At 33.1% G+C, this 15,078-nt stretch overlaps 2 protein-coding genes across 5 annotated transcripts; both read left to right on the forward strand.

The window, feature by feature from the left end:
* The first annotated feature begins 2,496 nt into the window (after positions 1-2,496).
* On the forward strand, positions 2,497-6,967 carry LOC108333360 (E3 ubiquitin-protein ligase BIG BROTHER). 4 transcript variants are annotated; one of them, XM_017568779.2, is made up of 10 exons: positions 2,497-2,585; positions 2,690-2,751; positions 3,189-3,288; positions 3,516-3,684; positions 3,931-4,165; positions 4,305-4,342; positions 4,485-4,529; positions 5,545-5,678; positions 6,292-6,400; positions 6,722-6,967. In XM_017568779.2, exons 4-10 carry the CDS (start codon positions 3,562-3,564, stop codon positions 6,773-6,775), a joined length of 738 nt encoding a protein of 245 aa, XP_017424268.1. In that variant the 5' UTR covers positions 2,497-2,585; positions 2,690-2,751; positions 3,189-3,288; positions 3,516-3,561; the 3' UTR covers positions 6,776-6,967. The 4 variants fall into 4 exon arrangements, with proteins under 4 accessions (XP_017424268.1, XP_052727020.1, XP_052727022.1 ...); XM_052871060.1 differs by lacking the exon at positions 6,722-6,967 and having other exon boundaries at positions 6,292-6,711; XM_052871062.1 differs by lacking the exons at positions 4,485-4,529; positions 6,722-6,967 and having other exon boundaries at positions 6,292-6,711.
* A 4,724-nt stretch (positions 6,968-11,691) lies between these two features.
* Positions 11,692-14,486, forward strand: LOC108332939 (extensin-2). Its single transcript, XM_017568240.2, has one exon. It carries the CDS (start codon positions 11,692-11,694, stop codon positions 14,236-14,238), a length of 2,547 nt encoding a protein of 848 aa, XP_017423729.2. The 3' UTR covers positions 14,239-14,486.
* The last annotated feature ends 592 nt before the right edge of the window (positions 14,487-15,078 follow it).

Genomic DNA, 15,078 nt, shown 5'->3' on the forward strand with positions numbered 1-15,078 from the left:
ATATATATATATATATATATATATATATATATATTCAATATCTATCCAATGATCAATCAAATGAATGAATTTGTAAAGCACTGAGAAAAGCATGAAGAAAATATAATTCGTATTGCATTTGTGCAAATTTGGTTTCCATGTTTATAGAAAATATGTGTTCACTTTGTAAAATTTAAGGTTGGACTTTGTGTTATGATGTCATATATTTCTTAGTTTTTTATGTATTTAATTTAATAAATACTTGTTAGTTATCTACATATTTCGTAAATATTAAGTGGTTATGTCAAGTACTAATAACGTATCATTATAATAATATTTTATAGGTATATGTTAAAGTATCAATTAACTTTTGTTTACCATGATTAATTTATGTCTGGAAAATTTGGTTCATAATTTTTGGTGGAACTTTTTTCTTATCACATTCTTTTTATATGTAAGATTTAGATTTAATTTCATGACTTTATTTTAAGAAAATCAAATTCAATATCATTTATGTTTATGGCAACAGCTTAGCAGTTAGTGTTCTAATGACATATCCCATGCCAAAACTTTCTCCTTATCTATCTCAAATAACGTCAAGGATAAAACCAATAATTCTAAAGGGTGAAAACCCAATTATTTTACAAGATATCATTCATATCCTGTCTTCTATATAAGATGAAAGTACTACAAATAATTTTAGTTCCTCCATTCTTAATTTAAAATTTTAATACTTATTCGAAAATATAGATATTTAATCTTTTGATTTTAAAATTCATTATCTTAATCTAACAATCTATATTACGATATTGATAGTTAAAATATTATAATGATACAAAAAACCAATTAGAATACATCATATGTGCTTTAAAAAGAAAAGAATGTATCGCATGTGGGTTAGTATTAATACTTTAGACATCAAAGTCTTAATTTAAACAATTGGATAAAAATCATTAATTTTAAAAAATTAAAAGACTAAACTTTTATTTTAAAAACGGAGAAACTAAAAATTAAGGATTTGAAAAATTAGAGACTAACCTAATAAAATATGGCTCTGGCATGAGTCATGCCACTCCTCTGCACAGAACATATCCCTTGAGGAGAAGCAGAGAATCTTTTGAATTAGTTTATTAATTACTTGGCGAATGTCTCGTGGCTATTCTTTATTTCTTCATCTTCAGGCTTCACCAGTGCAGACAAAAGGACTGTGCTGTGATTGGAATATGTCAATATAAGTTATACTTTTCGTGTTCGCTTCACTTCCACGCCAGCACTTGCTCATTCTCATCAATTCCTTCGTTTTCTCACATGCCTCGCACTATCTTTTCCATGTGTTCCTCTTTGGTGCAGTGTGCACAGTTTGCCATCCAAAGAACACTAAAAAGAAAAGTAAATTAGACAAAAATGAACTATGAGACATATATTCCGAGAAGTGAAGTGCACCATTCTACTCTTTGCTTATTTTTAATTATTTAGAGAGTAAAATTCACTTGAGGTGTGATGCATATTCCAGAGAAACAAGCTACCAATGACATATCAGTCCAATTTTGGGACGACAAATTCACACACTTTAATACAATAGGTATATGGTTTGTATGCTGTCTAATCAACTATTGACTGAGTGACGTAGGACAACATTACACCAAGATTCGAATCAAATGATTATTCGGCCAATTGATAATCAAATGGAAAATATAATTAAATTTATATTGATTATAAATTTATCTCGCAACTTATAAACATGAGTTTGAGATAAGGAAGTAGGTAACTGCATTATTACATTTATTGCAAATTAATATTTTTGACAAGTACATCCTTACACAACTTGAAGACGATTTTTGACTGTGATTCTTGATCCCACACTCTTCACCTTTTTCTTCCTTACATTATACTCAATTTTCTTATTATTAGTTAATATAAGACTTACACTCATTTTAATTTTCAATCAGTTTTTACTCGTGCTAATTACGACTGTTATTTTTTTGTTTGTTATTATGAAATACACTTGCTTAACCATCCATAAAAAAGACTTTTTGATACTGTTTGACTCTATTTTAGAGAAAAAATTATCCAAAAGATATAATATCAATATTACATAAACTCAATTCACACATATTCACACTATCTTCAACCAAGACTTAAAACAATAAATTTATAAATTGTGTGTGCTCAACTTTTTCATCACTATTTAATTTAATGTAACTTAGACTTCACATCTAAATTGTGAAGTGTATGAGTGCTTAAAAAAGACATAGTATGATATGATATAATAATTAAAAATAAAATAAATTTTCTATAAGACTATTTTCACAATATATATTAAGGAAAAATGTTTATAAATTATTTTTAATCTGTTGAGCTGAGTTAATATATTATCAAAAAATAAATATAATGGTTAAATAAATGCATAAAATAAAAGAGAAAAACAGAAACGGTTGGAGAAGAGGCGCGATGCAGGTGATCATGATCTATATCAATGGAGTTGGCGTGTTCCTTCATGAAGTGCTTAAAGGTGGAGAAAGCAGAGTTAACAGAGGAAGTTACGAAGCTTTTCATTCGTTCGTTCTTGGTTCATTCATTTTCATTCGGCACCAAAAGAGATCAAGGTCAGTTTCTTCATATTCCTTCCATTCAGTTCACTTTTTTCATTTTATACTCATGCATTCCGTTTTCATCTTCACTTCACCTATCACCATTTTTCTTTTTACAGTTCTAGAATCAACGAACTGCGAGATTTATGTTCTAATTCTCTGCTTCCGTCCAACTAAACAGGTACTCCACGTTGAGTTTTTCTTTTCTTCTCCAGAGATCGAAGATTTCACTATTCGTTCCTCGAGAGTGTTTAAGTTCTGTTTCCTTTTCCACTTGATTAGTGCGCTTTCAAGTTTTGCCGGGAAAATGCTTCATGCAACTTTGTTCCTCTTTTTTAGAATCTGACAACTGCAAAAATTATGCAATAATGTCGTTCGTATCCAATGATTGTTTTATATGTAGTGTATGTCAGGATTTTAATTTTGTTCAGTAATAAATAAATTAAAATTGTTACTGTATCTTAATTGTTTCATTATTTTCGAGATCAATAACTATGAGTAGTGATGTACTACTTATTATTGACTTTCATAGTTATTGTAATCAGGACAATAATTATTTGGGCTTTAGGGACTACAGTATCTAGAAAGACCTAATCATTTCTTTATCTCAAAATTCAGGTTAACATTTTAGAGTAGCTGACTGATCTGGCGTTGATTGCTTCAGTTTTACTGACGAACATGCGGAATTGAATACTTGAATTCACTCTACAAATTACCTGTACGTGAATTCATTCTGCACATTACCTTTTGTGATTCACTCTGCAGATTACTTGTCCGTGAATTCACTCTGCAGATTCACCATTTTCTGTAAATTCACATTACTGATTCACTATTTTCTATGAATTCACTCTACAGAGTACTTGTCCGTGAATTCACTCCGCAGATTCACCATTTTCTGTAAATTCACATTACTGATTCACTATTTTCTATGAATTCACTCTACAGACTACTTGTCCGGCAGATAGAATTCAAGATCAGTTAGAATCCACACATGGAGATCCGTTACAATAACATGAGCTATCCCTACAGTACAGCAGGAAGCTTTATTGAATATGTTGAAGGTCTCACATACGAACATGTTAACTTCATTTTTTCTGGTGCCTCACATGCTCAGGTACCTTCAGAGATATTATCTACATTATGTTTGGATATTGATAGATTTTTCGCACCCTTTTAATTGTTTCCTTTTTGTAGATTTGTTGGGATACATAGCTAAGTTTGATATACATTGTAGAACTTTTCAAATATAGAATAAAGGTCTTCTATTAAAGGGTTTATATACAATATTATTCATGATATTTTCCTACGAGTAGAACTCTGGTTGAAAGTTGCAAGTAAAAAAGTTTCCATATATATACAGGAGAGTTCATACCCTTCAAGTTCGACTACAAGCTTTTACAAATCTGGGCTGTCTGAACCGGGCAGTACCTCGTACTATCAGGATAGTAATGGTTACGAGGTGAATTATCATGAACAATTGATGGATGAGTATAGAAGGCACTCGGAAAAGTCTGCAACAATCAATGAACAAATGGCAACAGTACGTATAGAAAGGGAAGGAGTAAACAATGTCACACTAGACAGTTCTACTGAATGTAAGCTACAGAGTTTCATCATTGGAAAATTTTCACCAAATATATTATCCACTTAAACCCCTTTTGCAGATCCGTAGTTCGATACCAATGTATAAAATGTGTGCTCAAAATTAAAACAAATCCATCTCTTTTCTTTCAGGTCCGAGAAGGCATCATAATGATTTTAATGACTATGAGGTATTTTTATTAAATTTCTGTTGCATTAAATATTTAAATAATTAAATGGATATTGTTTCAACATTGAAGTTGTCTCTATGCCTACAGCACAATCACCAATTAATTAGAATGAGCTAAGCCATTTTTTCATAATTTTTTTCAGGTCAATTGGGAAGACCATATTGATCCTGACAACATGACCTATGAGGTTGGACTGAAAATAGCCTTCCTTTAGTTGTCCACATATATTTCTCCCTTAAAAGTAAACTAATCTTATTTTTGGTTTCTTAAAAGTATACAACCAATATTCTAGATGTATATAATGGTAAGTTTTAGAATTGTTTGATTTTTAGAGCCTATACCTTCAACCTTTTCCTTTTTGGTCGTCTTTGGCTTTACTCCTGCACAAGACTTCCTCCTTCGTTTCTTCCAGCATAATGCATTATGTTATATCCACACTACTACAGCATCATTTTCCCAAAAAAATGTTCAAAAGTTGTATAATGGTAGTTATAATCCAGAAACTTGATTTTTATTATGGTTTTAACAATTGCTTATAATAGTTACCCAGGAGACAGTTGTGGGATTGATTTAGCAATTAGGACCTTTTGTCACTCATTATAGTTGCAAGTAAGGAAGGCGCTGCTAAACCTCTATACCATTTTAAAGATTATTTAGTTTAAACAAGATAGCATGATATTGATAACCCTTGCCTTCCCCTATAAAAATAGACTAATGGGTGGTGGAAGTTAAGGGTTCAAAACCAATGGATGGGTGCGTGAGACAGTTACCAATGTAACAGACAACTATACGGCCGACCATCCAACTTAAATTATCACGGTTTATTGGTTGATAGGGGTTATAATTTGCATGACATGCCTGTCGTTCTGATAATAATGAGTACTTAGTAGTAAAAGTCAAGTTCTTTGTCTCCTTCGTCAGTTACAATACTTTTTCTTAATAGTATCCTTTTTCATGTTAGTTATTGAAGAAATTCTGTGACAGTATTCTTTTATCTTCTCTGTAAATCCCTTTGTACTTGCTAATGCTGTGCCACCTGGTGATGGAAAAGGCTTGGTTGTTGTTACCAGTGAAAATCTAAATTACTTGTTCTAGAACATCTCGATGAATAACAATAGATAAAAGTTGGAAGTACAGACTTCTTTCACTTGGTTTTATTCTTTTAGCTTTTCCTCACATTGATACCATTTTATTTATCGTAGGAACTACTTGAATTAGGTGAGACAGTTGGAACTGAGTGTCGTGGTCTCACCCAAGAACAAATTTCATCGATTCCAGTATCGAAGTACGAGTGTGGACGCTTTTTCTTCTTTAGGAAGAAGTCACGGGAGGAGAGGTTATTTTCCGTTTCTAGATTTTGTTTTAGTTTTCTGAAAAAGAAATTATTTCATATAATCTTTTCTGTTTAGTAATTTTTTTTTCAGAATTATATGCCTTCTTAACCTTGTTAAACTACATTGCCTAACAAGAGGTTAATAAATAGGATAATAATATTTTGACAATATTTTTTTGATAATATTTTAACATTATCTATGTGTTATTCTATGATTGGTTCAAAATTATTTCATAATTAATAATAATAATTATAAATAATAACATGGATCAATCACATAATGATACGTAGATGGTATTAAAATATTGTCAAAAAATGTTGTAAAAGTATCATTATCCTAATAAATATGGATGCGGTAACATACAAATGAGTTTTATTATATAAAAAAAATCATTAATGGATTTATTAGGTGTTCCAAGTCTATCGCTAAGAAATAGAACATGTGCATGAGGTAGATTATATTAGAACTCTGTAAATACTTTGGTATATTGAACCCATTGCAAACTTGAATTGCAACTAGAGTCCTACTCTTATCTATTGTTTTCTTGACAGAAGAGCAATTATTTGGATATTGACTCCTCCTTAATGTGCTATTCTGATTCATTTTCATGTTTAGATGCGTGATTTGTCAGATGGAATATAGAAGAGGGGACAAGAGGATGACTTTACCATGCAAACATGCCTATCATGCTAGCTGTGGGAACAAATGGCTTAGCATCAATAAGGCAAGTTGTTTAGGAATGAGATCTCGAAGAATAGACTCCGAACTTCAGAATCTATCAAAGCATTACTGAAATGAAAAATACAAATGTTGAAAATTTTATAAATATAAGCATTTTAACGAGAGATCACGAGGCATATAAAGATTAATTTAGGTTTCCCACTGGCAATTACTACTCCCAAATTTTCTCTGTGAAATGCATATTTTTTAGGATTCACGTCAGTTGTTGATTCCCATTAATTTATAATAACGAGTTCGTTAAATACTTGTAGTGCTCAATTTCGCATATGCTGAAATGCCTCTTATTTTCTGTGTTGTTTTTTAGGCTTGCCCTATGTGTTACACAGAGGTGATGGTGGACGTGTCAAAACACAAATAGTCACCTGCGAGCGAATAGAAGCACCCTACCTGTATATGATTCGGTTTTTCCTTATGCCTAAATATCTCCTTTTTTTTATCAGCTATTAAATAATGTATTATATAGGTATAAGGGTTACCCTTTCTCATTTACAAAAATGAAAAATGATCAATCTTTCCTAGTACAACCTACCAAAAAATCGTGGTTGATTAATATTTAAGTGTATTTATAGTAATTTTTTCAAAACCACCTTACTAACATATTCCCACTCAAATACCCTATAACAGTACTTGCCAAACACACAAACCATGAAACCATGCTTCAGCTTTGGGCAATAATATAAATATGCCTTAAAAACATAAATCATAACTCACAATTCAAAGCTTGATATAAACATAGATTCCCTATATGATAAAATCCATAACATATTAGACACAAAATAAGGACAGCCCACTGCATAAATGGTTGGCAGCTAAGAGGATCAAAAAAATGGAAGCCGCAGAGAGGATTCAAAACGCATAACGCTTTTATCATAAAGGCAGAATTATGTGCAATAATTTCACCAATTTAGTAGTTTTTTATTTATTTTGAATTAACATCTCCTGCTATTTGTTTTGAGTACCGAAACCTAAACTAGTCAAGATATTATATGTAGTATAAATGCGCGTATGATAGGTTTACACACGTTTTCACCAATATTACTATTAAATTATTGAATACTATTATATTCATGTGAACACAAAAATTAGAATCACCCCGATTATCTAGTAATCGGTAGATAATCTTTATATCATATATTACTACAGTACACACTGTAGAGAAAAGTATTTTAATTTTTTTTTTACTTTTTCCTTATATTTTGTATATAATTTTTCTTTCAAATTTTAGAAAAATGTGAATTATTCCATTTTCTAAGATATTGTTATGATTTTTAAAGTTAAAATACAAAAAACTGGTGTTTTTGAAAAGTGCATAAAAAATTACAAAAAAGATCGATGCAAATAGCTTTTCAGAGGTCAGAGGCCGACAAAAGAACTATTATGTCAAACTGATAATTGCTTTTTGCACCTCTTATTTATTTATTTAAAGTAATTGTTTTAAATTTTGTTTTCTATTTCTTGAAATAAAAGTATAAATAAAATGAGACAATGGTGAAATTAAATATTATATTTATTAAAATAAAAAAGTAGTGTTACTTAATTTTTATGTTAAGTATGGGAATGAGAATAATTCAAAAGTAGGATTAAAAATAAACGCATTTCACGGCACCCACTCTTTTTTCTTTTTCACTAGAAATTGGTAAACACGGTCTAGTATATGAATTTCACATATCTTATATAAAAGTTATATCAGTCTTTAGACAATTATTTTGAGATTAATTTCCATATACTCTTACTACAAAACAAATTATTCTTTCAATCAACAATAATCCATATAACCTTTTCAGTACTTATTGAAAAATCAACGACTAATCATGACAATTAATAATTTGATGGCATCATAAAAATTCAATAAATTATAAAGTATTTACTCTAATTTTTATTACGAAAATAGAAAAGGGTTTAAACTCGTGTTGCTAAACTAAAATATACAAAATTAAACAATTTTCTTTCCAATTTAAAAAAATTTTACACATGTATTTTTGTATCCTTCATTTATACTTGTATTAAATAATGAATTCAAATATATTGCTATAATATCTATTGATTATTGTGATATGATAACAAAGTAAATTCTTAATAAATGTATTTTTTCTGTAAATATAAATAAATAATTGTGTTTAAAAAATCATTATAAAAATTTTCTGAGAAAAAAATAGCTCTATAATTATCGCAACATTTAATACTGGATTCCATGATTTGACTAAAGGCTATTGATATCTTTTTGTTTTTTATAACACCGCCATATTCTATCAATTTATGCAAGAACGTGGTTTCGTGATACACACAACAACAATATTTTTGTCCCTCCAATTTTGAGATAAGTAATACTTTTTCTTTGTTATTTCTTAGCAAAAACTATAGTTTTGTTATTTCTTTGTAATATAGTTGTATTTTTCTATCAACTTAGTTGTCAAATGCTGATGAATAAATAAACTTTAAAATTAACTTCGATCTTTTTACCTTCGTTGTAAATTATTAAAAGTTAATAAATACATAAAACTTGAAATTAATTTTTATCTTTCAAATTTATTATCATTTTGAAATAAATTCTTACATTTATATAATTGTATTTTAGTAAATTCCTTTTATTATAAAGTGTAGTAAAAATCTATATGCAATTAAGCATGAAAGTGAAAAACGAAATCATTTTAAAGAATTTTAATTTATTTAAGGCCTATAACTAAATTCAAACTCTCACGGATCAGACTTTCATTCTACCTTTTACTTTTTTATAACTAATAATCTAATGTCAGATCTTTCTTGTTAAAATTTGGTGCTTATAGAGACAAACTTTTTTTTTTATTGATGAATATTAATAAAGCTTCAAGTACTACACTATATTTTCTTCTTACTTGTAAAAACTAATGCTGACAAATTGAAATAACAAATCTTAAAAAAAATCACTACACCATAAATATCATAATATAATAAATACTTTAGGAAAAAGATATTTTTTAATTACCTAAAGAGTAAAAGTTAAATATAAAGTCAATTACATTACGCATAAAAGTTAAGAAGAAGCGATATATGTTTTAATTTTACATCATTATTCAATAACTAATTATTGTATATATGACCAACATTCATTCACTTTTTAAATAATACTTATAAAAAATTCAATACAGCGGTTTTTATATTAAATTCAAAAATTAAAGAGTTATAATTCTGATACATGGTTTGATCTCATTGTTTTTAAATACTATTATAATGGTCAAACTCATATTATTTTTATGATTCAAACTCTTATTTGAAGTTTTTAGTTGAATAAAAATAACCAACTAACAGGGTTGAAGGACAACCATGCTCTTAAATATATGTATGTGAACAAAAAAACATATATTAAAATAAGTCCACCTCTTAACTACGAATCAATTTTTTTATTAAAGGATATCTCAAATTTAAAAAAACGAAAAAAGAATAAGCTCTAATATATACCAAATTTAAAATAAAATAATACACTAAGTTAATGTATGAAATTAAGAGCATCGATCAATTTAACTACATAAACAATTGCATTTCAATTTCAGATATAACATTTGTGAATTCAGGAATTAATTGACCAAAATTTTTATAATTTCCTAATAAAAATATGTTCAACATATTGAATAGGAGAAAATACAAAAATTGATAGAAAATTTCTTAAAGTGCCCATAGAATGCATATACCTACATCTAGATTAAAATTGATTTTAAAAAATTATTCTTGAATATTCATATAAAATTGAATGGCCGAAATTATCTCCCCAAAAAGCTAAACTTTGTAAACTCCATATAAACATAATTTATATAATATAATATAATATTAAAATTATTTTATAGAAAATTAATCTCAACTCTTTGTTTTCCTTGAAGGAGTAAGCATACCAGTGAAATGAAGTATAAAAAAGAATAATAATCTTACCCCTCAACCCAAAATGGAATGGTTAAAATTGCTTCTTACTATATATATCAGAGAAGTTGAATTTTACAAGATATTATCTATTTTCATGAAATTTAAGGGAAAGAAATTAGGTTTAAGAAGAACCTGAGGGGAGGGAAGATTATTGATGGCTTCCCACGAAATTGTGAATATAATTCCTTTCCCACAGCTGGCCACACCAACACGTTGACACTGTCAACATCAATTATTTATGAACCCAGGTTAGATTAGAACTATGTCAAGAACATAATAAATCTAGCACCATGTCAAGAACATAATAAATCTAGCACCATGTCAAGAACATAATAAATCAGAAAGAGTAATAAGTGGAGCAAGTTGTGTTTATCTCTACAATTAAAATGACTATCAAAATGCAACGAATGGATCGTCTTATATGTAGAATACATGCCTCTGAAAACAACACGATGATGGCAGAGTAACAACAGTAGCAGCATTATCTAATATGTCTAAAACAGTACATATAGCAAGTATAATGAAATCACTAGGAAAAATGAGTCCTACCTGCAGAGTTCGCACCAGATCAGTAATGTAATGGAAAATTACAATCGAATAGGGAAACCACTCAAAATGCAGCTAAGAACATTAGTTAGTTAGATGCTCAATGTTAATGTGGAAAAACAAACATTAGTCAAGTATCAATAATATTACATCAACAGTTAAAACATGAAAACCTAGTAAAATGGGGTAACTGATCAAAGGTTCATAAGGCAATATTTTGTACGGATGAGAAAAACAGTAAAATGGTCTACAGTAATCATACCAAGATAAAATTATATTAAAACGTCACATTATCATGGGGATAATTTTAATTGTAGTCATTGTCATGACTTGAGAATGTAAGTTTGCCTATTGATAGGGATGTCTGGTAGGTTTTTGTTTTGACCGACACCCTGACATTTGACTTCAATATGATGTTTGGTACTTCTGGCTTGCTCCAATATAATCACTGGTTCTGTAAAGTTTAATGGAAATAATAATAGCTGGCTGCTTTAACACCCATTGTCAAAATTTGATCCAATTCAACTAGTTCTTACGTCCAACCATGCCATTGCGAACCTTCTTTCTTGACTTTGTTGCTAATCCATATCGTAAGAAATATGAATTCACATAATGGAGGCCCGCAACTTCAACTCCGAATAATGATTTGAACAAAAAGGGGAATGTGCAGCATATATATTAAATCCTCAACCAGTCTGTCAATGCATTTTAACAAATAAACAGTATCAGCCATAACTGAGAGTTAACACTATATAAAGGGTTTCGAGCATACTCTGCAAATGCAAGCATAGAGCATAGCTCATCTAAACAGCGACTGGTGCTGCACACTGACAGAAGATGAGAACATCAGCAGGGCCGAGGCACTGGCCTCGACTCATCTATGGATTGACATTTTGTCTAATTGCTATCACTGTCGCTGGAGATGATTATAAGCCTTACTATGCATCCCAGCCAACCTATTACTCTCCACCACAGCATGCAAAACACCCACCCCACCATCACAAAAAACCTCCACATGCACACAAATCTCCACCTTCACCTTATGTCTATAAGTCACCACCACCTCCCTCTCCTTCACCCCCACCTCCATACATCTACAAGTCTCCTCCACCACCATCCCCATCACCACCCCCACCATATGTTTATAAGTCTCCTCCACCTCCATCTCCTTCACCACCCCCTCCATACGTGTATAAATCTCCTCCACCTCCATCCCCATCACCACCCCCTCCTTATGTTTACAAGTCTCCACCACCTCCATCCCCCTCACCTCCTCCACCATATGTGTACAAGTCTCCTCCTCCACCGTCTCCATCACCTCCACCTCCTTATGTCTACAAGTCTCCACCACCTCCATCCCCCTCACCTCCTCCACCATATATTTACAAGTCTCCTCCATATGTCTACAAATCTCCCCCTCCACCATCTCCATCACCTCCCCCTCCTTATGTCTACAAGTCTCCACCACCTCCATCCCCCTCACCTCCTCCACCATATATTTACAAGTCTCCTCCATATGTCTACAAGTCTCCTCCTCCACCATCTCCATCACCTCCCCCTCCTTATATCTACAAGTCTCCACCACCTCCATCCCCCTCACCTCCTCCACCATATATTTACAAGTCTCCTCCATATGTCTACAAATCTCCCCCTCCACCATCTCCATCACCTCCCCCTCCTTATGTCTACAAGTCTCCACCACCTCCATCCCCCTCACCTCCTCCACCATATATTTACAAGTCTCCTCCATATGTCTACAAATCTCCCCCTCCACCATCTCCATCACCTCCCCCTCCTTATGTCTACAAGTCTCCACCACCTCCATCCCCCTCACCTCCTCCACCATATATTTACAAGTCTCCTCCATATGTCTACAAGTCTCCTCCTCCACCATCTCCATCACCTCCCCCTCCTTATATCTACAAGTCTCCACCACCTCCATCCCCCTCACCTCCTCCACCATATATTTACAAGTCTCCTCCATATGTCTACAAATCTCCCCCTCCACCATCTCCATCACCTCCCCCTCCTTATGTCTACAAGTCTCCACCACCTCCATTCCCCTCACCTCCTCCACCATATATTTACAAGTCTCCTCCATATGTCTACAAATCTCCCCCTCCACCATCTCCATCACCTCCCCCTCCTTATGTCTACAAGTCTCCACCACCTCCATCCCCCTCACCTCCTCCACCATATATTTACAAGTCTCCTCCATATGTCTACAAGTCTCCTCCTCCACCATCTCCATCACCTCCCCCTCCTTATGTCTACAAGTCTCCACCACCTCCATCCCCCTCACCTCCTCCACCATATATTTACAAGTCTCCTCCATATGTCTACAAATCTCCCCCTCCACCATCTCCATCACCTCCCCGTCCTTATGTCTACAAGTCTCCACCACCTCCATCCCCCTCACCTCCTCCACTATATATTTACAAGTCTCCTCCATATGTCTACAAGTCTCCTCCTCCACCATCTCCATCACCTCCCCCTCCTTATATCTACAAGTCTCCACCACCTCCATCCCCCTCACCTCCTCCACCATATATTTACAAGTCTCCTCCATATGTCTACAAATCTCCTCCTTATGTCTACAAGTCTCCAACACCTCCATCCCCCTCACCTCCTCCACCATATATTTACAAGTCTCCTCCATATGTCTACAAATCTCCCCCTCCACCATCTCCATCACCTCCCCCACCTTATGTCTACAAGTCTCCACCACCTCCGTCCCCCTCACCTCCTCCACCATATATTTACAAGTCTCCTCCATATGTCTACAAGTCTCCTCCTCCACCATCTCCATCACCTCCCCCTCCTTATGTCTACAAGTCTCCATCACCTCCTCCACCATATATTTACAAGTCTCCTCCATATGTCTACAAATCTCCCCCTCCTTATATCTACAAGTCTCGAGCACCTCCATCCCCCTCACCTCCTCCACCATCTCCATCACCTCCCCCTCCTTATGTATACAAGTCTCCACCATATTTGTACAAGTCCCCTCCTCCACCTTCTCCATCACCTCCCCCTCCTTACATCTACAAGTCCCCACCACCACCATCTCCATCACCACCCCCTCCATATATTTATAAGTCTCCTCCCCCACCATCTCATTCACCACCTCCTCCATATGTTTACAAGTCTCCACCACCACCATCCCCATCACCACCACCTCCTTATGTCTATAAATCTCCACCTCCTCCATCCCCTTCACCTCCACCACCATATATCTACGAGTCACCACCACCTCCATCCCACATGCCTCCACCATATGTGTACAAGTCTCCACCTCAACCTCCTCGTCATCTCCACAAGTACTCGCCACATCACCTTCCCTACCTCTATAACTCCCCACCACCTCCTGCAGCAGGCTATTAAGTTAACTAAATCAACTTGTATCGTTTCAATAAATATATGCAAAATATTGCTGCGATTACTACTAAGACTTCGTCAATATTACAGGGTCTACACTGAAGAGCCTTGTTATGAATGTAGCCCTGTTGAGTCATTTGTTAGTGTCAATTCAAAAGTTTGCTTAATTTTAAATTTTCATATGATACATTAATGTGTTGTTGCTAAGTTTCCATTTTGGCATTTCCTTGTTTCTATGATATGATCTTAATGTAGTTCGTGCCCTGCTCCTACGATAAAAAGATTCTATTCGATATATTAAAATGAACCTCGTAGTAATCTCTTGTCGAAACATTAGCTGTTTGTCTCTAGATTTAAACGTGGAATCTTTGACAATGATGGGCTCTGAAAGAAAATATAAAAAATAATAATAATAATAATAAATAATAGAAAAAGACATGTTGTCTCCATGAGATATCCATGTTTACTCAGATAATGCACTGCTGAAACTCATAAAGAGACATTGACTCAAATTAAGCACAGGGTTTTCGACATGTCTCTTTCGAACGTTAATTAATTAGTCAGAATAATCAACATACGAACACCAACCAAAAAGTTAATTATTCTGGAATTTAAGACGGCACATAACCCAACTGAAATTCTTCCTAATTTATCGATCACACACTACTTAGACAATAGTCGATGGCGTAATCATGCTTGAGTACAACATGGGCAAAAGTTTGAACGAGATATTCCAAAATGGAAAATCACCATGCCACCTCAAATAGAAATATCCTCCTTGGGACCAATAATGTAATGCAACCTAAACCCAAATTTGGAAAGGGAGAAACTGAAGGATGGATATTC

This window comes from Vigna angularis, chromosome 11 (genome assembly GCF_016808095.1).
Source record: "Vigna angularis cultivar LongXiaoDou No.4 chromosome 11, ASM1680809v1, whole genome shotgun sequence".
Taxonomy (NCBI): Eukaryota; Viridiplantae; Streptophyta; class Magnoliopsida; order Fabales; family Fabaceae; genus Vigna; species Vigna angularis.